Source organism: Triticum aestivum, chromosome 6B (genome assembly GCF_018294505.1).
Source record: "Triticum aestivum cultivar Chinese Spring chromosome 6B, IWGSC CS RefSeq v2.1, whole genome shotgun sequence".
In the NCBI taxonomy this organism is placed as follows: domain Eukaryota; kingdom Viridiplantae; phylum Streptophyta; class Magnoliopsida; order Poales; family Poaceae; genus Triticum; species Triticum aestivum.
Genome location: NC_057810.1, coordinates 233175995 through 233202358, shown reverse-complemented (window position 1 = coordinate 233202358; position 26364 = coordinate 233175995). Strand labels below are relative to the sequence as shown.

The window sequence follows — 26364 nt, the reverse complement described above, 5'->3', positions numbered from 1 at the left end:
AAAAGATCATAATCACGTTTCTGTGAATTTCCAAAACTAATTTACTAAGCGCAAAAGTTTCTGATTTTCAGCAGGATCAACACAACTATCACCGTAAGCTATCCTAAAGGTTCTACTTGGCACAAACACTAATTAAAACATAAAACCACATCTAACCAGAGGTTATATGAATTATTTATTACTAAACAGGATAAAAAAGGAAAGAACAAAAATAAATTCGGGTTGCCTCCCAACAAGCGCTATCGTTTAACGCCCCTAGCTAGGCATAAAAACACGAATAGATCTAGGCATTGCCATCTTTGGTATGTAATCCATAAGTGGATCTCATAATAGATTCATAAGGCAATCTAATTTTCTTCCTAGGTAAGTGTTCCATGCCTTTCCTTAATGGAAATTCGAATCTAATGTTTCCTTCTTTCATATCAATAATTGCACCAATCGTTCTAAGGAAAGGTCTACCAAGAATAATAGGACATGTAGGATTGCAATCTATATCAAGAACAATGAAATCTACGAGCACATAATTCCAATTTGCAACAATAAGAACATCATTAATCCTTCCCATAGGTTTCTTAATAGTGGAATCCGCAAGATGCAAATTTAAAGAACAATCATCAAATTCACGGAAACCTAGCACATCACACATAGTTTTTGGAATCGTGGAAACATTAGCTCCCAAATCACACAAAGCATAGCATTCATAATCTTTAATCTTAATCTTAATAGTAGGTTCCCACTCATCATAAAGTTTTCAAGGGATAGAAACTTCTAGCTCAAGCTTTTCTTCAAAGATTGCATCATAGCATCAACGATATGTTTAGTAAAAGCTTTGTTTTGATTATAAGCATGACGGGAATTTATCATGGATTGCAACAAGGAAATACAATCTATTAAAGAACAATTATCATAATTAAATTCCTTGAAATCCAAAATAGTGGGTTTATTGCTACTTAAAGTCTTGACCTCTCCAATCCCACGTTTATCAATTTTTGCATCTAGATCTAAAAACTTTGAATCATTGGGACGCCTGTTAACTAAAGTTGACTCATCTCCAGTCCCACATTTATCAAGATTCATATTGGAAAACAAAGATTTAATAGGAGTCACGTCAATCACTTTTAGATCTTCATCATTATTATCATGAAAACTAGAACACGCTTTTACAAACCAATCTTTTTTAGCACGCATCTTAGCGGTTCTTTCCTTGCACTCATCAATGGAAATTCTCATGGCTTTGAGAGACTCATTGATATCATGCTTAGGTGGGATAGATCTAAGTTTCAAAGAATCAACATCAAGAGAAATTATATCCATGATCCTAGCCAAACAATCAATCTTAAGCAATTTTTCTTCAATCAAAGCATTGAAATTCTTTTGCAAACTCATAAATTCTTTAACACTATTCTCAAAATCAGAGGGCATCTTATTAAAATTTCCATAAGAGTTGTTGTAGGAATTACCATAATTATTAGAGGAATTACTAGGAAATGGCCTAGGATTAAAATTGCCTCCATATGCGTTGTTACCAAAATTGTTCCCAACAAAATTCACATCCATAGATTCATTATTATTCTCAATCAAAGTGGAAAAAGGCATATCATTAGGATCAGAAGAAACACTTTTATTAGAAAATAATTTCATAAGTTCATCCATCTTCCCACTCAAAATATTAATCTCTTCAATCGCATGAACCTTTTACTAGTGGATCTTTCGGTGTGCCATTGAGAATAATTAACCATAATATTATATAGGAGATTAGTAGCCTATCCTAAAGTGATTTCCATAAAGTGCCTCCTGCCTCCGAATCTAAAAGATTTCTAGAAGCAAAATTCAATCCGGCATAAATTTTTTGCATAATCATCCACAAATTCAAACCATGTGTAGGGAAATTACGTATCATCAATTTCATCCTCTCCCAAGATTGTGCAACATGCTCATGATCAAGTTGCTTAAAATTCATAATGTCGTTCCTAAGGGAGATGATCTTAGCGGGAGGAAAATACTTAGAGATGAAAGCATCTTTACACTTATTCCATGAATCAATACTATTTTAGGCAAAGATGAAAACCAAGTTTTAGCACGATCTCTAAGCGAAAACGGAAATAGCTTCAATTTAACAATACCATTATCCACATCTTTCTTCTTTTGCATATCGCACAAATCAACAAAATTGTTTAGATGGGATGCGACATCTTCACTAGGAAGGACGGAAAATTGATCTTTCATAACAAGATTCAACAAAGCGGCATTAATTTCACAAGATTCCGCATTAGTAGTGGGAGCAATCGGAGTGCTAATAAAATCATTGCTATTGGTATTGGAAAAGTCACATAATTTGGTATTATCTTGAGCCATCGTGACAAGGCAAGCAATCCAACACATAAGCACTCAAGAAGCAAGCAAAAAGAGATGAATGGAAGAGGGGCGAAGAAAAGGCAAAGGTTTTCAAAAATTGTTTTAGAAGTGGGGGGAGGAAAACGAGAGGCGAATGGCGAATAATATAATGCAAGGGAGAAGAGTTTATGATGGGTACTTGGTATGGCTTGACTTGACGTAGATCTCCTCGGCATCGGCGCGAGAAATCCTTCTTGCTACCTCTTGAGCTTGCGTTGGTTTTCCCTTGAAGAGGAAAGAGTGATGCAGCAAAGTAGCATAAGTATTTCCCTCAGTTTTGAGAACCAAGGTATCAATCCAGTAGGAGACAACGCACAAGTCACCGAATACCTGCACAAACAATCAACAACTTGCACCCAACGCGATAAAGGGGTTGTCAATCCCTTCACGGTCACTTGCAAAAGTGAGATCTGATAGAGATAGATAAACAGTAAAGTAACATTTTTGGTATTTTTGGTTTATAGATCGGAAAGTAAAAATGTAAACGAGATTAAATAATATAGAAAAGAGATTCAATATAATGGAAAAGAGACCCGGGGGCCATAGGTTTCACTAGTGGATTCTCTCAAGATAGCAAATATTACGGTGGGTGAACAAATTACTGTCGAGCAATTGATAGAAAAGTGCATAGTTATGATGATATCTAAGGCAATGATCATGAACATAGGCACCACTTCCGTGTCAAGTAGACCGACTCCTTCCTGCATCCACTACTATTACTCCACACATCAACCGCCATCCAGCATGCATCTAGAGCATTAAGTTCATAAAGAACGGAGTAACGCATTAAGCAAGATGACATGATGTAGAGGAATTAATCAAGCAATATGATGAAAACCCCATTTTTTATCCTTGATGCCAACAATATAATACGTGCCTTGCTGCCCCTACTGTCACTGGGAAAGGACACTGCAAGATTGAACCCAAATCTAAGCGCTTCTCCCATTGCAAGAAAGATCAATCTAGTAGGCCAAACTAAACCGATAATTCGAAGAGACTTGCAAAGATATCAAATCATGCATACAAGAATTCAGAGAAGAACCAAATAATATTCATAGATAATCTTGATCATAAATCCACAATTCATCGGATCTCGGCAAACACACCGCAAAAGAATAGTACATCGAATAGATCTCCAAGAACATCGAGGAGAACATGGTATTGAGAATCAACGAGAGAGAAGAAGCCATCTAGCTAATAACTATGGACCCTAAGATCTGTGGTTTACTACTCACGCTTCATCAGAGAGGTAATGGTGTTGATGTAGAAGCCCTCCATGATCGAATCCCCCTCCGGCAGGACGCCGGAAAAGGTCCCTAGATGGGATCTCACAGGTACAGAAGGTTGCAGCAGTGGAAAAGTGGTTTCATGGCTCTCCTGGATGTTTTCAGGGTATAAGAGTATATATAGGCGAAGGAACTAGGTCAGGGGAGCTACAGGAGCCCACGAGGGTGGGGGCGCGCCCTCCTACCTCGTGGCTTCCTTGTTGCATCTCCGACTTCTTCTCCAAGTTTTCTAGTTTGCTTTCGGTCCAAGAAAGATTATCGCGAAGGTTTCATTCCGTTTGGACTCCATTTGGTATTCCTTTTCTGTGAAACTCTAAAATAGGCACAAAAAACAGAAACTGGCACTGGGCCCTTGGTTAATAGGTTAGTCCCAAAAATAATACAAAATAGCATATAAATGCCTATTAAACATCCAAAACAGGTAATATAATAGCACGGAACAATCAAAAATTATAGATACATTGGAGACGTATCAGTATGAACCATGGAAAAGTTGGAATACAATAGATATTACACCAATATAAATAAAGAATGAGTTTGCAACAATACCATAAAGTGGTGATTTATTTTTTTATACTAACGGAGCTGATGAGATTTTCTGTTGAGTTTTATGTTGGGAAGTTTTCAAGTTTTGGGTAAGGATTTGATGGACTGTGGAATAAGGAGTGGTAAGAGGCTAAGCTTGGGGATGCCCAAGGCATCCCAGGGTAATATTCAAGGACAACCAAGAGCCCAAGCTTGGGGATGCCCCGGAAGGCATCCCCTCTTTCGTCTTCGTCTATTGGTAACTTTGCTTGAGGCTACATTTTATTCACCACATGATATGTGTTTTTCTTGGAGCGTCTTGTATGATTTGAGTCTTTGCTTTTTAGTTTGCCACAATCATCCTTGTTGTACACACCTTTTGAGAGGGACACGCATGAATCATAATTTATTAGAATACTCTATGTGCTTCAGTTATATCTTTTGAGCTAGGCAATATTGCTCTAGTGCTTCACTTACATCTTTTTAGAGCAAGGCGATGGTTTTATTTTATAGAAATTGATGAACTCTCATGCTTCACTTATATTATTTTGAGAGTCTCTAAACAGCATGGTAATTTTCTTTGGTTATAAATTTAGTCCTAATATGATGGAGAAGCCAGATCAAGCTGGACCCGACCGACCGACTAAAGATCGCCTTCATCACCCCTTTCGGCACCTTCTGCTACATCACCATGACGTCCGGCTTGAGGAATGTTAGTGCCACCTTTCAGCGCTGCATGCAGAAGTGCCTCCTAAAGCAACTCGGCTGGAATGCCCACGTCTATGTGGATGACATAGTGGTGAAGATGGAGAAGCGCGACACCCTTATGGAGGATCTGAAGGATACCTTTGATAACTTGCGCCACTTTCAGATCAAGCTCAACCCGGAGAAGTGCATCTTTGAAGTACCAGCCGGCCAGCTCCTTGGCTTCCTCGTTTCTGAGCGTGGGATAGAGTGCAACCCCGTGAAGATCAAGGCCATCGAGTAAATGAAGAAACCCACCAAGCTGCATGACGTCCAAAAGTTCACCGGGTTCCTAGCGTCCCTCAGCCGGTTCATCAGCCGGCTGGGTGAGAAAGCCCTCCCTCTATACCAACTGATGAACAAGACCATGTTCTTCGAGTGGACTGACCAGGTGGACGAAGCTTTCCTCCAGCTCAAGCAAATGATGTCCATGCCGCCTTGCTACCTCTTGAGCTTGCGTTGGGTTTTCCCTTGAAGAGGTAAGGGTGATGCAGCAAAGTAGCATAAGTATATCCCTCAGTTTGAGAACCAAGGTATCAATCTAGTAGGAGACAATGCACAAGTCACCAAATACCTGCACAAATAATCAACAACTTGCACCCAACATGATAAAGGGGTTGTCAATCCCTTCATGGTTACTTGCAAAAGTGAGATCTGATAGAGATAGATAAACGGTAAAGTAAATATTTTTGGTATTTTTGGTTTATAGATTGGAAAGTAAAGATTGCAAAATAAGGAACGACGATAAAAATTGGCAAGTTGATGAGAAACTAATATGATGTAAAATAGACCTGGGGGCCATAGGTTTCACTAGTGGCTTCTCTCAAGATAGCAAATATTACAATGGTGAACAAATTATTGCCGAGCAACTGATAGCAAAGCGCAAAGTTATGACGATATCTAAGGCAATGATCATGAATATAGGCATCACGTCCATGTCAAGTAGACCGAAACGATTCTGCATCTACTACTATTACTCCACACATCGACCGCTATCCAGCATGCATCTAGAGTATTATGTTCATAAACAATGGAGTAACACATTAAGTAAGATGACATGATGTAGAAAAAACTCAAGCAATATGATGAAAATGTAGGGGAACGCAACAGAAAACAAAAAAAATCGGTATAGCGAGCACGCCCAAGACCACTATGGAGACTGCATACAAGGTTTGATCTGATCCGTACCGACTCGAAGCGCAGCGGAAGAACAGTCGGTGTAGATCGTCGGTGCAGATCCCCGCAGCTAGGATTTACAACCTCCCAACTGCGAGGATGTACTCCCTCTCCGGACAGCCCTTCGGGAGGCGGTCGGACAGTCCCCCGGACGATGTCGCGGACAGCCCTTCGGGAGGACCGTTGAAACTCGAACGGAGACTCGGACAGCCCTCCGGGAGGACACTCGAACAGCCCCTCGGGCAAAAGATTGAAACTACAATCTCTCTACGGGGTTGCACACATACGTTGTCAGCTATTCGATAGGGCTTCACCATCCAGAACTAGTTCCTGCCGGAACCCAGACAGCCTTTCGGCTCTACGAAACTATTTCGCTGGGAGGGAGAGAGAAGCTAGACAAGTCATGGCATGTGTATGAGAGCAAGGGATGAAGAGATGTCAGCCCTCACCTCCTCTATTTATAGGAAAGCCAAGGGGTAGTGTGCCTCCACAATTTTTACCAAAAACCCCATGCATTAGGTCACACATGAGGGTGTTAAGGTCAAAATGGGATGACATGTGGAGCTCCAAGGAGCTCCACCACCCATGGCCGGCCACCCCTAGCCCCCCCCCAAATGGGGTTCCATCCCTTGTAAGCCACTTCCTTCTAGAACTTTGACCAAGTCTAAAAAGGTGGCTCTACATAAATATCCCAAAAAGCACTTCCACTATTCACGACGATATTTTTCAGCGTCCGTTCAAACTGAAAATATTTATGTGGGCTAACAACATTTCCAGTACCCACTGAAATAATTTTCAAAGCGTTCCAAAACAATTCCAGTTTAGTGATTTTCATCTGCGAAACGCATCTGAGTGGCTTAGGCAACTCCGGAACATTTCCGGTTTTATCTCAGAAAATTCCAAAAAGCTTCCAGAATGATTCTGGCACCCTCCAAGAATTATCAGGCATGTTCCGAAACCAATTTGACTTAATAGTATATCCCGAAACAACTTTTCGGTATCATCGAAACTTATCTGATGACCTCTCTTTGCGGTATTCCGCTGTCCGGAACCTTTCCGGTGTCCGAAACTTTTTCGGTGGTTTTCTCTCAGACTCCCTGTATAGTATTTAGCAGATAGATGACCCTTAAGCGTGTGACCCTATAGGTTCGGTGAAGTATAGACATGACACGGAACCCCTTCCGATCAATGATCAACATCGGAGCCGTGGACACCCATATTGACCCCTATACCCACACGAATAAATATTCGAGTGAACCTCCAGTTGCAGTGAGCTATTCATGTTGCTTCACGATATGTCGCAAACACCCGAGGTGAGATTTATTACATCCCCGTGGATGAACAATTTATCCACCATGCAAGTTACCTCGTTACCGGTTTTGTTCTCTTTTCTCGTTTCCATGTTCTGGCATCCCAGTGATCAAATCACAAGGTGTCTATCCAGACGATTATGAATACCGTAACGCCGAGAGGGCCCGAGAATATCTCTCCATCGTCGAAGGAGCAAATACCAATCTTGAGCTATCATGTTACTTCCCATACTTTTCCGTGAACCCGTAAGCCACCGTAATAGCCAACCAGTTACGGATGACGTTTAACAAACCCCAAAGTTCACGAACCAAGCACGAAGTAACTCGATACTCTCATGGTCTGAGGAATTATGCAAACATTAACTATCTCTGTGATATTAACCATAAACTTGTGACGAAAAGAATCTCATAGCATATCATCAATCCGGGTTGATTTAACACAAGCGTTCTACCAACATTGTGCCCTCAAAATTGCCGGCATAGTCATGCCCATGATTAGGGAAACAGGATCATCATGCAATACTTGAGCTAGTCTTAGAGGCGAGACTGGGAATAGATTTTACCGTTTATTATACCACACGTGCATATGAGTTTCCCTCCGAGCCTCGTGGATATTGTAGACTCGAGAATCATTACAATTATAGCATGGATCATAAACATTCATTACAAACTTGGAGATACAAAATAACTGTTATTACTGCCTCTAGGGCATATCTCCTACAGAAAATCCCATCTTTTTATCCTCGATGGAAACAATACAATACGTGCCTTGCTGCCCTTACTGACACTGGGAAATGACACCGCAAGATTGAACCCAAGTCTAAGCACTTCTCCCATTGCAAGAAAGATCAATCTAGTAGGCCAAACTAAACCGATAATTCGAAGAGACTTGCAAAGATATAAAATCATGCATATAAGAATTCGGAGAAGAACTAAATAATATTCATAGATAATCTGATCATAAATCCACAATTCATCGGATCTCGGCAAACACACCGCAAAAGAATATTACATCGAATAGATCTCCAAGAACATCGAGGAGAACATGGTATTGAGAATCAAAGAGAGAGAAGAAGCCATCTAGCTACTAGCTATTGACCCGTAGGTTTGTGGTAAACTACTCACGCTTCATCGGAGAGGTAATGGTGTTGATGTAGAAGCCCTCCGTGATCGAATCCCCCTCTGGCAGGACGCCGAAAAAGGTCCCTAGATGGGATCTCACAGGTACAGACGGTTGCGGCGGTGGAAAAGTGGTTTCGTGGCTCCCCTGGATGTTTTCAGGGTATACGAGTATATACAGGCGAAGAAACTAGGTTAGGAGACCCACGAGGGGCCCACGAGGTAGGGGGCACGCCCTCCACCCTCGTGGCCACCTTGTTGTGTCTCCGGCTTCATCTCCAAGTCTTCTGGTCTGCTTCTGGTCCAAGAAAGATCATCGCAAAAGTTTCATTCCGTTTGGACTCCATTTGGTATTCCTTTTCTGCGAAACACTAAAATAGGCAAAAAAAAACAGAAGCTGGCATTGGGCCCTCGGTTAATAGGCTAGTCCCAAAAATAATATAAAATAGCATATAAATGCCTATTAAACATCCAAAGCAGATAATATAATAGCATGGAATAATAAAAAATTATAGATACGTTGGAGACTTATCAAGCATCCCCAAGCTTAATTCTTGCTCGTCCTCGTGTAGGTAAATGATAAAAACAGAATTTTTGATGTGGAATGCTTCCTAAGATATTTATCCATGTAATTCTCTTTATTGTGGCATGAATGTTCAGATCCGAAAGATTCAAAACAAAAGTTTAATATTGACATAAAAACAATAATACTTCAAGCATAATAACAAGGCAATTATGTCTTCTCAAAATAACATGGCCAAAGAAAGCTTATCCCTACAAAATCATATAGTCTGGCTATGCTCCACCTTCATCACACAAAATACTCAAATCATGCACAACCCCGATGACAAGCCAAGCAATTGTTTCATACTTTGATGTTCTCAAAGCTTTTCAACTTTCACGCAATACATGAGCGTGAGCCATGGACATAGCACTATGGGTGGAATAGAATGGTGGTTGTGGAGAAGACAAAAAGAGGGAGATAGTCTCACATCAACTAGGCGTATCAACGGGCTATGGAGATGCACATCAATATTAATGTGAGTGAGTAGGGATTTCGACGCAACAGATGCACTAGAGCTATAAGTGTATGAACGCTCAAAAGAAACTAAGTGGGTGTGCATCCAACTTGCTTGATCATGAAGACCTAGGGCATTTGAAGCCCATCGTTGGAATATACAAGCCAAGTTCTATAATGAAAAATTCTCACTAGTATATGAAAGTGACAAAATAAGAGACTCTCTATCATGAAGATCATGGTGCTACTTTGAAGCACAAGTGTGGAAAAAGGATAGTAACATTGCCCCTTCTCTCTTTTTCTCTCATTTTTTTATTTGGGCTTCTTTGGCCTCTCTTTTTTTTATTTGGGCTTCTTTGGCCTCTCTTTTTTCTCACATGGGACAATGCTCTAATAATGATGATCATCACACTTCTATTTACTTACAACTCAATGCTTAGAACAAAATATGACTCTATGTGAATGCCTCTGGCGGTGTACCGGGATGTGCAATGAATCAATAGTGACATGTATGAAAGAATTATGAAAGGTGGCTTTGCCACAAATACGATGTCAACTACATGATCATGCAAAGCAATATGACAATGATGAAGTGTGTCATAATAAACGGAATGGTGGAAAGTTGCATGGCAATATATGTCGGAATGGCTATGGAAATGCCATAATAGGTAGGTATGGTGGTTGTTTTGAGGAAGGTATATGGTGGGTGTATCGTACCAGCGAAAGTTGCACAGTACAAGAGAGGCTACTAATGGTGGAAGGGTGAGAGTGCGCATAATCCATGGACTCAACATTAGTCAAAAAGAACTCACATACTTATTGCAAACATCTATTAGTCATTGAATGAAGTACTACGCGCATGCTCCTAGGGGGATAGATTGGTAGGAAAAGACCATCGCTCGTCCCCGACCGCCACTCATGAGGAAGACAATCAATGAATATCTCATGCTCCAAATTTGTTACACAAGGTTCACCATACGTGCATGCTACGGGACTCACAAACCTCAACACAAGTATTTCTCAAATTCACAATTACTCCACTAGCATGACTCTAATATCACCATCTTCATATCTCAAAACAATCATAAAGAATCAAACTTCTCATAGTATTCAATGCACTTCATATGAAAGTTTTTATTATATCCCTCTTGGTTGCCCGTCATATTAGGACTAATTTTATAACCAAAGCAAATTACCATGTTGTTCTAAAAGACTCTCAAAATAATATAAGTGAAGCATGAGAGTTCAACAATTTCTATAAAATAAAAGCCACCGCCCTGCTCTAAAAAGTTATAAGTGAAGCACTAGAGCAATAATGCCTAGCTCAAAAGATATAAGTGAAGCACATAGAGTATTCTAATAAATCATGATTCCTGCGTGTCTCTCCCAAAAGGTGTGTACAACAAGGATGATTGTGTAAACTAAAAAGCAAAGACTCAATTCATACAAGACGCTCCAAGCAAAACGCATATCATGTGGTGAATAAAAATATAGCCTCAAGTAAAGTTACCGATAGACGAAGACGAAAGAGGGGATGCCTTCCGGGGCATCCCCAAGCTTAGACTTTTGGTTGTCCTTGAATATTACCTTGGGGTGCCTTGGGAATCCCCAAGCTTAGGCTCTTGCCACAAGTGTTGATGAAGCCTTTACAACCTGGCCAAGCTCCAAGAACCACTTTCCTCGTGAAAGATTTACTCTATGTGCCCAGGACCGTCTACCGCATATTGACCAAAACCCTCAGTCCGATCAAAGGCCACAACTCTGAAGAAGAAGAAGAAGTTGTTGGCATCATGAAGAATTTGCTATTCAACATCATTCATGGGATTCCCATTAACTATCACGATTCCTTCATGAGGACTTTGGCCAATGTTGCGCTGCCGCCATTTGAATTGAAGCCCTATGCTCCTTGGATTATGAAATTCATCGGAACCAAATCTTCAATTTCATACAAGGTTGACTTTCAAAATCACCTCAGCTTTCTGCCTCCTATTGAAGTCCTCAAAAGGACTATTTCCTCAGTTGATGAAAAAGGCAAAGTTGTTGTTATTAATGAAGGCACTCGTCCATTGGATGGTCAATTTCACAAGGCTGCATCTTACTCCACCAATGATGACTCTGCAACCCAGGACTCTGCCGCTAAAGCCACCAATCAAAATCCTCATGCCATTGCTCTACGTGTGATGGCTGGTCGTGAGCTTCTTCCAAGTCTTCACCAGATAGTCGATCGCAATCACAAGTGGGTCAAGCGTCAATTTGGCTCAATTCTTCAGAACATGACTATCACTCAGAACATTGTGAAGAAAAATCATTACTATGTGCATGAAATCTTCGACCGCACTTGGGTTATACTCTCTCATCTTTATAGTGATGAAGATCTCAAGCAGATGGACTTTCAGCAGAACTTTGACTGGTCACATCCTCCTTCAAAGAAATTCAAGAAGGTCAAAGTTCCTCAGCTGGTCACAAGTTCATATTCTTCATCGCGTGAGACGGATGAAGCTAAGGATCTCGACGACACTGCGGCAGGCGCTACATCAATAAACGACCCCAACATCGCTGGCACTCCTCCACCATCTTCGAGCTGATGTTCTTCAGGGGCGTTAGTCCTTAATTTTTGTCCCTTTTGGTCATTTGATGACAAAGGGGGAGAAATTTGAGTTAGTCTTCAAGCGGGTCTCTATATATGGGATGTTTGTCGTTAAGTTGCAACTCTCGTTCTTTTGAAGTGCTTGTTTGATGAGTTGTAAACTTAAGTCCGATGGAGGTCTGACTCCTTGTAACTGCTTTCTGCATGCTTATTTCCTCAAGTTACTTAATGCACGCATACTGAATTTCGTCAGGCACCATTTTTCATCATGCATTTCAAATTCTTCATACTATATGTTAAATGCATGAATGGATTACAAGATATAGGAGGAGATTTCCATGATTTTATCCTAACATGTGCATTTGCAGTCCAAAGCAAATTCCTCAAATATGCACATCTTCACAGGGGGGGTTCTTCTATATCTTGCAATCAACCTCAAAATCAGTATTTATACTTCATATGTTTATCCCCATTGAAAACTTAACCTATTTATCATCAATCACCAAAAAGGGGAGATTGTAAGTGCATCTAGTGCCCCTTAGTGATTTTGGTGCATTGAAGACTTATAGGTTAAGGGACTAAGGTGTTTATGAGTGTACACATGTCGTATAAGTCTCTGAGGAGTTTGATAAATCCGAAGAAAGTCGACCGCTAAAAATGAATGTCTTCAGATGAAGACTTTGGTTTTCTAGAAGACTATGAAAATCAGAAAATTGGTGTGACCTTAAAGATATTGATACTGATGCGAGGACTATGAAGCGTGAAGACTTTTGTTTTCGTAGTTTCATTTTCCTTTCTTGAGTCATAGGAAACACCGTACTGTTAAAGGGGGTCGAGGTAATACTAAGGAAAAATTTCCAAGTGATGCTCATCTCAAAGGCTACACATGCCCAATCCTTCGAGTGAACCCTTTGGAAATCTCTTGCAGTTGAGTCAAGTTCTTCAGTGGCAGAGACGAAGTTCTTCTGGTCTCTGAGGAATTTGTTCTAACTGAGGAGTTAGGAATTCGCCAGTGCGAATTGCCTACAGTGAGGAACATGATAGCCCTGAGGAATTTGAGAGCTCAAATTCCGACCGTTGATGTGCTTCGAGCCAGCTATCCAGATATCTTATCCATCCAACGGTCATATCATTAGGAGCATTTATGTCTTATCATGTCGGGCTGCTCCCCGGCTATAAATAGCCGCCCCCCTTCAACCACTAGTTGGTTGGCTGCTCTAAGAGATAGATTGACACTTGTCATTTAGAGCATCCCATCCTCCGAGGACTTTTAGATAAAATCATTAGTGAGGAAAAACCCCAACACCTAAAACCCAAAGTGATTGAGCATCACTGAAGAGATTGTTCTTGTGTGGAACCGACGCTTGTTACCTTTGAAGACTGCATCTTCCAGACGGTTAGGCGTCAAGGTCTAGAGCATCCAAGAGGAATTGTGGATCGCCGGGTGACCTAGTTTGTGAAGGTTTGAAAGTCACCTTGAAGACTTACCACGAGTGATTGGGCGAGGTCTGTGTGACCTTAGCTCAAGGAGAATACGGTAAGGACTGTGTGTCCTGAGACTGTGCGTCCTTTGGTTTAAATACCAAACCGCTCCAACAGATGTACGACTGTCACAACAGTTGAAACTGGTCTACCAAATCACTATCTTGACCGAGCTGCTGGTTCTATTTCCTCAACCCTTCCATTTCCTCGCATACTTATTGTTGAACTTGATCGTTACTGTTTGAAGACTCTGACTGAAGACTTTCTCAATTTCCTCAACTCTATTTCTTCAGTCACCTTGTCTTCTGCATGTTTATCCTGTTTACACGCTACCTGTGCTCTATGTATACTTCATTTCATCATGATGATTATGCTACTGCTTTGTTATGCATGCACCTGAGTACTTTATCTGTTGCTTGTATTTCGTCACTTAGCAAATTCCTCAAGTAGTATTTCCTCAATGACGAATTTGTAAAAATAGCCTATTCACCCCCTCCCCCCTCTAGTCGATATAACGCACTTTCAGGCGGCACTGGAGGAAGGGAAATCAGCTACAAGAATGTTTCGGACAGGGGTAGTTGGGCTGGGTGCGGCACGGTTTTGCATTTGCGGCAGCCACGCGTGTACCGAAAGTATGGAGCAGGCACCGCCTTCTATGCTGCTTAAAAAATCGGGAAAAAATTGCAACAAAGCCAGTTGTTGAAGCCGCGTTTTTTTCACATAAAAAATGGTTATTCCCTAAAATAGGGCAGCCGTTGGAGATGCTCTAACCTCCTCGAAACGCATCTCCTTTAGTCATAATTAGATAATACCCCGCAACGTTGCATTGGGATGTTATTGTGTGACAAAGAGCTCAAAAGAGAGGAAGACACAGTAAGAAAAAAAATGAGTTAGAAAATCCAATTTTGTGCAAGATCTTAGTATTTTATTATATGATCAAAAATAGTATATTCATATCAGTGGAAGAGGAGACCATGCAACTAAAAAAATACTAGCACATAATTTATTTTAATGAGAACACCAATATAGAGAGAAAATAAATGAAAAAACATCATGACCAACAGGGCTTCAAACAAAATATATGCTGAGATACTACCGCAATATGAATTGCTTGTTTGCACCTTGACTGAACACACAGCTTCAATCTTACTCGCGTATGTGGTTCCACTCAACTTATATAGCACTACATTTATATACACCTGGATTGTAAAAAATAATTGTGGCAGAACATGCATGTAAAGAGAATTGCTAATAGTGGGGATCAACTTTTTAAGAATAGTACGCCCATCATCTCAAAATAAGTGACTCAACTTTGTACTAGCTTATTTTGGGACGAAGGAGTAGATAACTGTGCACAAAAGCCAGCGTGTGGTCACGGACAAAACAGAAGAACTGTTCCAGTGATCGTAGAAGAAAACTATTGCAGAATTTTCCACCGGGGATGCACGGCGATGTGCGCCCCAGCGGCTACGATCACCCACCCTGTTTACACAGCACCACGGATTCACAAAACAAATCAAGTCATTTACAGGAGATGACTGTACCACGGGCCATGAACCTGCTCTGATATTGTTGCTACTCTGATCAGCACTTCCGCTGCCTTCACTACGCGGTCGGTCAACTTTGTCGCTCCGATGCGCCCCAGGGCCGCCTCGGCGAGTTTCCTGCCCTTCGTCCCGTTGCCACCCAGGGCGACTGCACGGAACGCGCAGTAAACAGATCGAGACACCTTCCTGAAGACAGTGTCATCAGTCTGGAGGCTTTTGAGGAAGACCCTGCTCAATATCTGCTTCCTGTTCTCAACCATTTCATCCGAACAAGGGCCGGCCGAGGTCGACGAACGGACCATCACCTCGATGATCTGATCCGTGCCAACATCAGAAAAACTGTCTAATAGCTCTGCGAGCGTGTTGAACAGTTCCAAGGTAACATTTTCCAGTTCTGAGGAAGTGGCCTTTGAGTCCTCACTCATCAATACTTGACGCTGGACAAGCATGCTGTAAGAAGAACATAACTAGGTTCAGTCAATGCATTCTAGTGCTCTGATATTATTACGTAATAATGAAGACAACATAAAATTTCACCTTGTTGCGATAACAATCACTTGTTGGAACTGACTCTGGACACCACGCAACCTCAACCAATTGAGCTTAAATGTCTCAGGTACTGATTTTCTTTCCATGCCCTCCATCCTGCTGATAAGCTGTAACAGCCCAATCCTTACTAGCCTGTCGAGCATTTCTCCCGAGCACTCTGGTAGTATCTCTGTACTTCCTGTTTCATGTTATGTAACGTGATTAACAAACTCAGGTAAATGGCCAGCATAAAATTAATGAGCAAATACCTGCTACAGGCACTGTAGATTGTTGCTGATCTGGAGTTCCACGACCAGCTCGGAGGGTCGTAACCAATGGCTGAACCTGTTATGACAGACAGGCGTAGATTCAATCAACAGCAGCAGATGAGAACCATAAATACTTAGGCTAGTGTTGCTTCAAACAGCCCATAGGGGTCTGTAGCTTAATCAATAACGGCGGGTAAAAACCACAACTACTTGTCTATTATTACTGCTTAAAACAGTGGCTGTGCATAGTGTTTACTAGGAGTAAAATTTAAGAACATGAAACTAACATGGTCTGATGCAGGCAGGATCTGTAAGGAGCTGACATGTTCATTCCATTCTTCTTCTACCATATCCTTTGAGGTAGAAATCCACTGAATAGTTGAAGTGAGAGAAACTAATGCATTGGAACGGGATCCATAGCGATCGGCAAAAGCTTTCTGCAGGTACTCGACCCCACCTGAGCCCTTTATAATTGGTTTCAGTAGTTGGATTCGTGCTCTACTGACTTCAGACTGAAGAGCCTGTTTAATAAAAAAATATTTAGTTTCTGAATGATGCTATAGTTTCACTGTATAGCCAGTGTAAATTATTCAAAACCTCGAGGTAGTATTAAGGATTATACAAACCTTTAACTCTTCCATAGTGAACCGCAAGCCCTTGATGACAGCTATTACAAATGCATTTGGATCTCTATCATGAGAATCAGAGTGTCCGATCAATTCGTTCAATAATTTGTCATGACTGATCTTCATTTCGTCTTCCTTTGCAGGAGAAGATAATTTACGCAGCATGCCCAGAGAGTACTGCAGAATCTGCCCCAAATATTGTGTGCCCTGGGTGCTCGACTCAAGTACCTTTCCACAAGAAAAGATTCGTCGGTACAGATGTATTTAATAGATTCATGATAACACTCACTCAGACTCTTCTTACCTGGGACAATATTTCGATGTTAATATTGTTTGCTATTTCTTCTTTCCACCCTTTACTAGCCATCTGCTGCAATGCATCCCTGACTTCCTTTACTAGGTTGACCAGATAACTGTAATCTGGTGTGTCTCCTTTCATTGAATCCACAACCACATCCCAGAAAGCTTTCTCCATTGTTTCCCTAACTTGTGCCTGAGAATAAAAAAGTGGGCGACTGAGAAAATAACATACTACTTAACCGGAGGTGCATCTTACACTGGAAAAAACTACACCCTAGATCATGGCGTTTGACTTCCCCTAGACACTCAAAGCTCACACAGATTCTCCACCATGATACACATTTTTGGTTCTTAGATTACCCCAGGTGTGAAGCTCGACGGTAATATTCTAATATACGAGAGGACCTAACCTTGAAATCCCCCTCAACTTTACCAACGTCATCAGAGCTATCAGAAAAAGAACCATGCAAAATCTCATTGACCATTTGTTCATTCTCTGTTGGCAGCTTTTCTGGCACCGCTCTGCTCATTTGGCTGCTGATGACCTTGTCTCCTGAGTTACTTTCAGATGGTGAAGGGGAAGCTTTCAACAAATATCCGACAAGCTCATTCTCTGTTGGCAGCTCTCCTGACCCTGTGCTGCTCATTTGACCACCGTTGTCTCTAATGTTACTTTGAGACGTTGAAGAAGAAGCTTTGGACAAAGATTGAACAACTCTACCTAGCCTTTCACCATCTGTACCCAAATTATCTTTGGTGTCAGAAAGAAGAGACTGTCCAGAAAGAGATGCGACATTTGCATCTGATGTTGCCAAGGGGCTCCTATTTTCCTTGGCTCCAATGAACTTTGACCTTGTTTCTGATAAAGCAAGTTCCATCCTCTCAATACCAGCTTCACCACCTAGGTGCCAAACCTTCTCCCTTAGAAGTTTCTGGTCTACCATAACCTGGACGACAAACAGAATTTTGTTTCAGCAGATGTTACACTTATGAAGATGTCAAGAAAAGAGCATCGGAGTAAATAAACTAAGTGTTAACATTCTAGCATGTTTTTTAGAACACCCAAGGCTTTATTTCTCAGATGATACATTAAGACAAATCATATGCACCCAAAATAAGACTTGTTCAAAACCAAATCATATGCACCATCATGCTGCTGAATAGACAAATCATATGCACCCAAAAGGCCAAAACTACACAAGGGATATGGCAGAACGTAAAAAAGAAGCAGCGATATAAAACTATGAATAGTACCTGTTTCTGGATGGCTGTCGAATTAATATTAGTATAATTAAGGCTATCTGACCGGCCTTCAGTAGTTACTTTGCATGTTTGCATCATTGAGAGCTCAAGCTTGCATGCAGCTGTCACGAGATCTACCTCTAGCGACTTGGCATCTTTTGCTTTCCACACCACAAAGTGGTAAAGATAAGCACACCAAGCTTTATCAAAAGAAGCCAGCTGAGATCTGAATTTTGTTTGATCTGCAGCAATTGAAGAACACTCCTGGTTATTAGAAGATCCAGGAGAGACTGCACCTAATGTAGACTGCTGCAATATGCATGCACCATCTAACCCATCAAGTATTGTCTTCATCAGCAGTTCAAATTCCTTCACAAAGTTTGTTGCTGACTCCACAAGTAGTTTCTCTCGCTCGCCTTGTACATTAAAAACAGCGCCTGGATGACCTAGAATCATGTAAGCACAAAGCACTACCCTTGGTGAATATCTAGGTAACTTGCCAGCGTCAGAATTTTTAGTTGTCCTTTTCGGTGTTACTCTAGCTCTTGCTGCACTACTTGGTAGGATTCTCGTATTTGGTGATCCCAGGTGCTTGAGCAGATGATCGATATTTTCTGGTGTGCATGAACTTGATGTCTGAGAAAGAATAAAACGACTCTCCAAGCAATCAAGCAATGCCCTGGTGGTCTGAAGAACTTTTGTAGATTCAATACAGAGGGCTAGTTTTTCAAATGGCAGAGAATTAGCAGATTCCTGATTTATTCCCAGCACGTCAAAGGCCGCAGCCAACACCGCTGTTGTCTCCCTGTACTTATTCTCTGATGTCACTCTTTGCCCAAAGAACTTTTTTGTCCTTTCCTCCAGCGCAGCTCGCCTCTGCAAACGAGCATGCAAGAGTTGAATACGGTTCTCCTCCGCTTGCTGTACCCGATGCTCAACTCTCATGCCAAGCTCCTTCCTTTCCCTGTTGAACCTCATTTCTGCATCCTTCTTAGCAGCCTGACGCAGCTCATCCGATTTAGCTAAACGATTCTGCTCTTTCTCCAAGAGGCTCAACCTACAATTATAGAATATTCTTCAATCTTTGGTCAAAAAGAATCAAATAATATACCATACCGGTTTGCCTCTTTTGATTACCTCTTCTGCTTAGCAGCCACAAGCTTCGCTTCAAGGCGTTGCTTGGGATCCTCCTGAGATGGCTGTGAAGTGCTCCTGACCGCATGTCTTGCTTTGCATGATAATGTTTCATGGAATTGCTGGACAGGACAACAATTTATATTAGTAGGCAGCAGCAAACATATATGTTTTACCAGTCCATGAAACTTCGCAAAACTTACCCCATTTTGGTCATTTCACCGTTCACACAGTTCTCAAAAGTTAGTTAACAAAACAAGAGAATGAACTTTCTGGTCATATAAAGTTGTAATGAAGACTCAGCATTCTCACCATCAGAACCAACCAGGGCTTAAACAAACCCGCTTCTAATCAATGCACCAAGACACAAAGTTTTCACATTTTCTCTAAAAAATAACCAACCAGGGCTCCCGCTACCACAAAGTTAAGATAAACGTCAACTACCTTGCAGCTCTACGGTGCCAACTTGGCAGCCATTTTGCCACACTAAGAGCTTGATATGGTGATGCAAAGCATGAAGGCTGACACGGCTTCGAGACCGGGTGGGTTTCTGGTATCGGTTTTCGAGCAGTTCTTGGGGCAGTCAAGGGTTTTGTTCTTCAAATTCTCAATGGATTTGCCCTTGGCACGGTACTATGTCAAGGTTGAACTTTGGGATGTGAATGCTTATTCCTAAAACTGAAGGGGCGGGGTGCATTAGGCATTTCCGCCCTATTACGCTAATTAGTGTAATTTTCAAGATCTTTCCTAAAGCTTATGCCACAAGGTTCTCCGGGGTGGCGCATACAATTATTAGCTCTAGTTAAACATCGTTTTTCAAAGGTAGACTTATCCTGGACGGGGCTCTGGCGCTACAAGAGATTGTTCACAAACTTCGGATCAAAAATCTACGGGGAGTCTTGCTAAAACTGGAGTTCATGAAAGCATATGATAGGGTAAACTGGAAGTTTCTACGCAAAGTTATGCTCAGGGAAGGTTTTGACGCTGGATATATTCATCGGATCATGCACTTGGTCTCGGGTGGCCAAACTGCAATGTGCATTGATCGAGAAGTGCGCCCTTCTCCTGCAATCTCAGATCTGACTTGGTGGGCATGCCTTTGCAGAAATCCTATCCTCACCAATGTGGCAGGTCATGTCTGCGGAGTGATGCCGCACTTGATCCAGGGGGGGGGGTCCATGCTAATCCTCACTAACACAGTAATATGTGCTTATCCAGACTACCAAGGTACTTGACTTTACATGCTGCCAGACAGAATTCACGCTGCCATGAACAAGCACCGCTCCCACTTCTTTTGGGAAATAGCTGGACTGAAGAGATCTTAGTCAATTGGCTGGCAGCGCACCACCCTAAAGTGGATCTGGAAGTTGTACCAAGATGACAGGAGCCTCTAGAAAGATATTCATTTCAGCTAAATATCCCGAGGCCTCGGATATCTACTTCTGCGTTGGGGCAGGGGGGTCTCAATTTCGGAAAAGCATCGACCGCATTAAATATATCTTCAAGCTCGGTGCTAAGCATGCATGCAGTTAACGACAGCCAACTGACGCTTTTTTCTAGATGGATTGGTGGCATGGTGCAAGCCCCTTGAAATACCGGTTTCCCCTGTTGTTTAACATTTGTTCCAACCCCTCGTTCACGGCTGATTAGGCATTTAGAGGTGATGGCTAACATATCCATTTTCACCGCTCCTTCAGCCATGATGAGCTCCTACCGTGGGAGGCGCTTCACTCAGTGATGGAGCAGGTTCAAATGGGTTCCATTGACAAATCCATGTCCTGGGCACTGGAACCTTCAGGGATTTTCTCGTCCAGGTCACTCTACTCTAGGATTTGCCAAGAAGTGGCTCACTTGAAGGATATGTGGAGCGTCGATCGCCTTTAAAGATCAAGATTTTCACTTGGCAACTTGCCAGAGATCGTCCCCCTTGTACTGACCAAATACTTAAGTATCACGGGCCGTCCTGTGCGTTGTGTGGTGAGGAGGAAAATGTGCTGCATATCTGTCCTGTCACCTTGCACATTTCATGTGGAGTGGCATCTGCCAGTTGCTTGGGTGCGACTGGGATCTGGCTAAATTTACGGGTTTCTTTGCTGTCCTTGAAGGCTTTCATACTGTTATTTGGCTTTATTAATGCATATTTTGTTTCGTCCAATTACTATGATTAACCGGAGCGTAACTATTCCTTGGATATCTTACAGGAAATCGGTCCGCAGATCCCTTAACACCAAAAGATCGCATCGCTCGTGCAAAGTCTATAGAGATTAGGCATGAAAGGTCAGAAAATGCAATGAAGCCTGATGCTCAACATAAGAAGTATACCCCTCGACCGGAAATGGATCTGATAGCCAAATGTCATCTTCTTCTGCACAAGGCAAGGGTTCAGGGGTTCACCGGGCTCTGAGAAATCGATTTTTTTTATACCGCATAAACGTGTTGGCTAAATCTCCATTTCGAAGTCATACTCAAACTATGAACGCGAAATAATGAAGCACGCAGCGGGAAAGAAAGAAAAAAGGTGGAGCGTGCCAACCTGCCTCCGGAGTTGGGCGTCGCGGAGCTTGCTCTCGATCTCTTCGGCGGTTGCCGGCGCGTCGGCGCTTGACTCACGCGCCTGGAGGAGCCTCCTCCTGATCCGCCGCGGCACCCTGGCCACCGGCGAACCCTCTTCCGCCGGTATGTCTAGTGCCACCGCCTCCGGTACCGTCATTCGCTCCGCCCGCCGATTCCTGCGCAGAACAGATTCCGCCGGAGATCGCACGAATTCGGCCGGGGAATCGGCTGTCGCCGTCGTTGCTGTTGCTGCTCTTTTGGGACTGAAATCCGCAAACCAGCCTTCCACGCACACACGCGGGCAAAAGAAAAGGAGAATGAGAACACCACCGTCGCCAAGATTCGTGCACGATCCGACGGGACAGAAAATCAGCCTGAAGCCAAATAAAAAACAGATGGCTGGAAATTAAAAGCATCTCCAACAGCCGCGCTGAAAAAACACAGATTTTTGCGCGCGCAGCCGCTCCGGGCGCTCCAGCGAAGGTGCAAAAAATGCGCGCTGCATAAGTAGTTCAGCGCGTGGGGCGAAACGACATCGCGCGCCGCTTATTTCGTGCGCCCGCTTCCGCGCGCTACACACTCGAGCGCCTCGCCGCTTTCTCCCCGCCCATACCGCCGCCGGCGAATTCGCCCGATGGACGGCAGCGCCGACATCCCCCTCACCTCTTCCTGCCCCCGCGACCCCTCCGCTGCCGGCGCCGACGCAAACCCTAGTGTGGGGAGCTTTGGCTTCGCCTCCGCCGGTGCTCCTCCAAGCACCGGTGTCGCGTGCGGCCTTTTCATGCCGTCATGGGTGGACGCATGTCTTCCGGTGTGCCTCACATACGTTCGCATGATGCCGTTGGAGATCTTGCCAACATCTTCCGAGCTTCCCATGATGAAGCGGCGCAACACAATGAAGAAGAGGGGAAAGAATCGTCTTCGAAGGATGAAGAATCGGAGGAAGAGGAGGACGAAGACAAGGATGATACATAATTATTGACGTACCATTTGTTTGTGTGAACTTTTATGTCATGAACTTGGTTGCATGATTTTGAACTTGGTTGGATGATGATGTGATGTGGCATGATTTTAAACTTTTACGTCACGAACTTGTATGGATGATTTTAAACTATGCTATATCACCATATTGTCTTCAAATTGAACATATTACAAAACGCCGGCTGCTCGCGCGCGCTGTAGTTTAGTGCGCTAGAGCGCCGCGCACGCGTATTTTTTGGCAGCGGTTGCTAGAGCCAGCACTCCACTGCGAGCAAAACCTGACCATTCCGGCGCTGTAAACTGTTTTTTAGCGTGCCGCGTGGTACGTCCCGTTGGAGATGCTCTAATGAAAGTTCTAAAACTGTTGAGAACCGACATCAATGAAGCGGCTTTAGCGAATCGTTGTTAGGAAACGTAGTTAGCGGTTATTAGTGTCCAAGCATCGTACGGACGCATCTGTCCGTACAAGCGCCTCTTTGTACAGACGCCTTCACAATGCGTCCCAAATCTTATATAAATATGTGATTCTCAATCAATGGAAGTATCAGATCATTCGTACAATCACTTTTATCTTTACACGTTATCAGCACTGCTCTGCCGAAAGAGAGATAGTGCCATCACCGGGAAGGAAAAGAAAAGGTAGGTCATGGCAGGGAGAAACCTGTCATCTGCGGCTTTCGCTTTCGCTCGCTTTATCCAAAGAGAGAGCCGTCGCCTTTCCCGCACTCCTCGCCACCGTGCCGCACGTCGCCGTCATGGCCTTGGTGTAAGGAGCGGCCCACGTCGCCGCTTCTTCGCCTGGAACCACCGCCAGAACCGTCGCCGTCATGGCCTTGGTGTAAGGAGCGGCCCACGTCGCCGCTTCTTCGCCTGGAACCACCGCCAGAACCGCCGCCGTGGATATGCACGCCATGGCAACCACCCTGTGCACCAGGCTGGGCCTTCCGCCACGGCCACTACTGCAAATGGAGAGATACCTGCAATGCACCAGGCCGGGCCTTCGGCTCCGGCAGTCGCCAACGAGTACGTCGGACACGCGACTACACCAACTGTCTTCTCCATCCCTCCGATGGAGTGGTTGCTTGCAGGGCCATCGGCGCCGTTTCTCGGAGAAGAGGAGATGTTCCCTTGTGAACTCGCGCCGCCACCACTGCCCCCGTACTGCCTGCAGCACGAGTTTGGACCGTGCCCAGCGCGTACGGGCGCACAACCGCGGCTGCCGTCACCGACGCCGTCGGATGAACTGCCGGAGCACTTCTTCCCTCCTGGATACGGTCCTGTCCCGGATCTCCCGTCTCCGACGCCGGCAGCAGTGGAAGTCCATGCCTACTCCACCGTCCCCGATCTGAACATGGCCATCAAGAAGAAGAAGAGGAGATGAAAGGACAGGGCTCGTCGTCGACGCCGCCGCCGCCTCATTCATCACCGGCGACACCACCCCTGCCTCCAGCGCCACCCCTCCCTCCCACACCTCCACCGGAGGCGCGTCGGATACTGCGGCAGTTCGCCGCGGCCATGGCGCAAAACCGCGCAGCCGTCCGGGGCGCGTGGTCGCCGGAGGCCCTCGGCCTCACCGGCGCCCCCGGGGCGTGCAGCAGCGGCGGGGGTCGTGCGGAGATGCGGGGCACACCCCGCCTCCCTTGAAGACGACGCCATGAGCAGAGAAGAGACGGTGTGGTGAGGTGTTGTGCCAGATCAAGCAGAGAAGTGGGGAACGGGAGAAGCGGCGCTGTGTGGGAAACCCTCGTGCGTGCTATCCTTATCCTTCTCTCTGTCGGTGCATGGGCCAGCCCAAGTCACGTACGTTCTCACCAAACAGGCCTACAGGCCAAGAAATCCAATAAATGGCTGCTGGCGCTGTGTCGTTTCCAACAGGAAATAGCCATAGTGTATATATTGTACAGCAGCTTGTTCTTTCTATATGAGATTAGTATTTTATTGTATTAAGAACCTCTGCTTATCATATTCAGTACTGTATTATAAGTGTGAATATTTAGACTATGTATCGTCTAACATAAAGTCTCAGACTATGTGTACATATTCTATATGATTGCTTCAGCATTTTTTTTAGAATATGTAATTCTTAAGTACAACAATTTTATTTTACAATTCAAAATTTGGGATCACAAGGCAGATGAGGCATCTACTGCACTTTGCAGATTACCCTCATCGCTGAAAGATCTACATTTTGCCTTTTCTATTTTGGCAAAATGACTATCTTCGAGTGCTCTCCCAAATATACGAAATTGATGTGACTACCTCGAATTTTATACTTGCAAATCACAAGGTAATTGTGTGATCTACTGCACCAAATTGCAGACTATCCACTCTTGTTGTAAGGTCTACATCTAGTATTTTGACAGATGACTACCTTCAAAGTATTTTTGTAAAATGTAGTATGACACAAGGTAATGGACATATGAACATCTACTGGTCAAAACCAGATTATGCTCTCCATTACTGTGAGATCTACACCGCAATGGTGACTATCTTCAAAGTGCCATATACATAAAATGAGGTCTACACATATAAGTATAAAGCATTAGCTATACTTGAAAATTTTGCTTCTTCGAAGCATTTGTTGTACTTATATTTTACTCTCATAGTAAAACTAAAATTATGCATGATAATACCATGCAGGAAATGGCTGGCGTCATGAACAGAGAATTTCATGAACTTGAACTAGATGGTAGTAACTATTTACCATGGGCTATGGATGCAAAGATAGCCCTTGAAAGTCGTAAACTCGGTTCCACCATCATCACACCCATTGAAGGCGCCGGAGAAATCCCCACGGCAGCCAAATATACCGCTTTAAGTTTCTTAAGGCACCATCTCCATCCGGACTTAAAGTCGGAATATTTGATGGAAGAAGATCCACTAGTTTTGTGGAACTCTCTCAAGGAGAGATATGACCAACAAAGAGCAGTTATGCTGCCAGAAGCACAGAGAGAATGGTCCCTCATAAGGTTCCAAGATTTCAAATCTGTGGCAGCATATAACTCTGCAGTTCACAAGGTTAACTCAAAACTAAGGTTTTGCAATCAAGCAATTTCCGAAGAAGACCTTATTGAGAAGACCTTGTGCATTTTCCACCCCTCAATGAGAGTACTACAACAGCAGTACCGTCAACAAAAATACAAAAAGTATTCTGAGCTCATATACACTTTACTTCAGGCTGAGAAACATGATGAACTTCTCATGAAGAATCATCAGACACGCCCAACGGGCTCAATTCCACTCCCTGAGGCACATGCTAACACTCAGTTTACTAAAAAGTATGGGGGCAACAAAAAGAATTTCTTGAAATTCAATGGAAAGTGGAAAAGGAACAACAAGCAGAAAAGCTTTGGTCAATCTAAAGGTAAAGGTCACTTCAAGAAAAATGACCGAAACACCAACTCCGAGATTTGTCAAAGGTGTGGATGTACTAACCATCGTACTAGCAAATGCCGAACTCCCAAGCATCTAGCGGATTTATATCTCAAATCCACCGGGAAAGGCAAACAAGTTCATGGAAAAGCAGAAGCTCACTTCAATGCT

The 26364-nt window shown here is 43.3% G+C and overlaps 1 protein-coding gene across 1 annotated transcript; it reads right to left on the bottom strand.

The window, feature by feature from the left end:
- Window positions 1–14855: 14855 nt before the first annotated feature.
- Window positions 14856–22130, bottom strand: LOC123136734 (uncharacterized). The gene is made up of 10 exons (XM_044556216.1): window positions 21821–22130; window positions 19291–19409; window positions 18166–19210; window positions 17322–17858; window positions 16916–17104; window positions 16612–16839; window positions 16273–16506; window positions 15986–16061; window positions 15726–15915; window positions 14856–15638 (listed from the first exon to the last, which is right to left on the bottom strand). Exons 1-10 carry the CDS (start codon window positions 21995–21997, stop codon window positions 15167–15169), a joined length of 3267 nt encoding a protein of 1088 aa, XP_044412151.1. The 5' UTR covers window positions 21998–22130; the 3' UTR covers window positions 14856–15166.
- Window positions 22131–26364: the final 4234 nt, after the last annotated feature.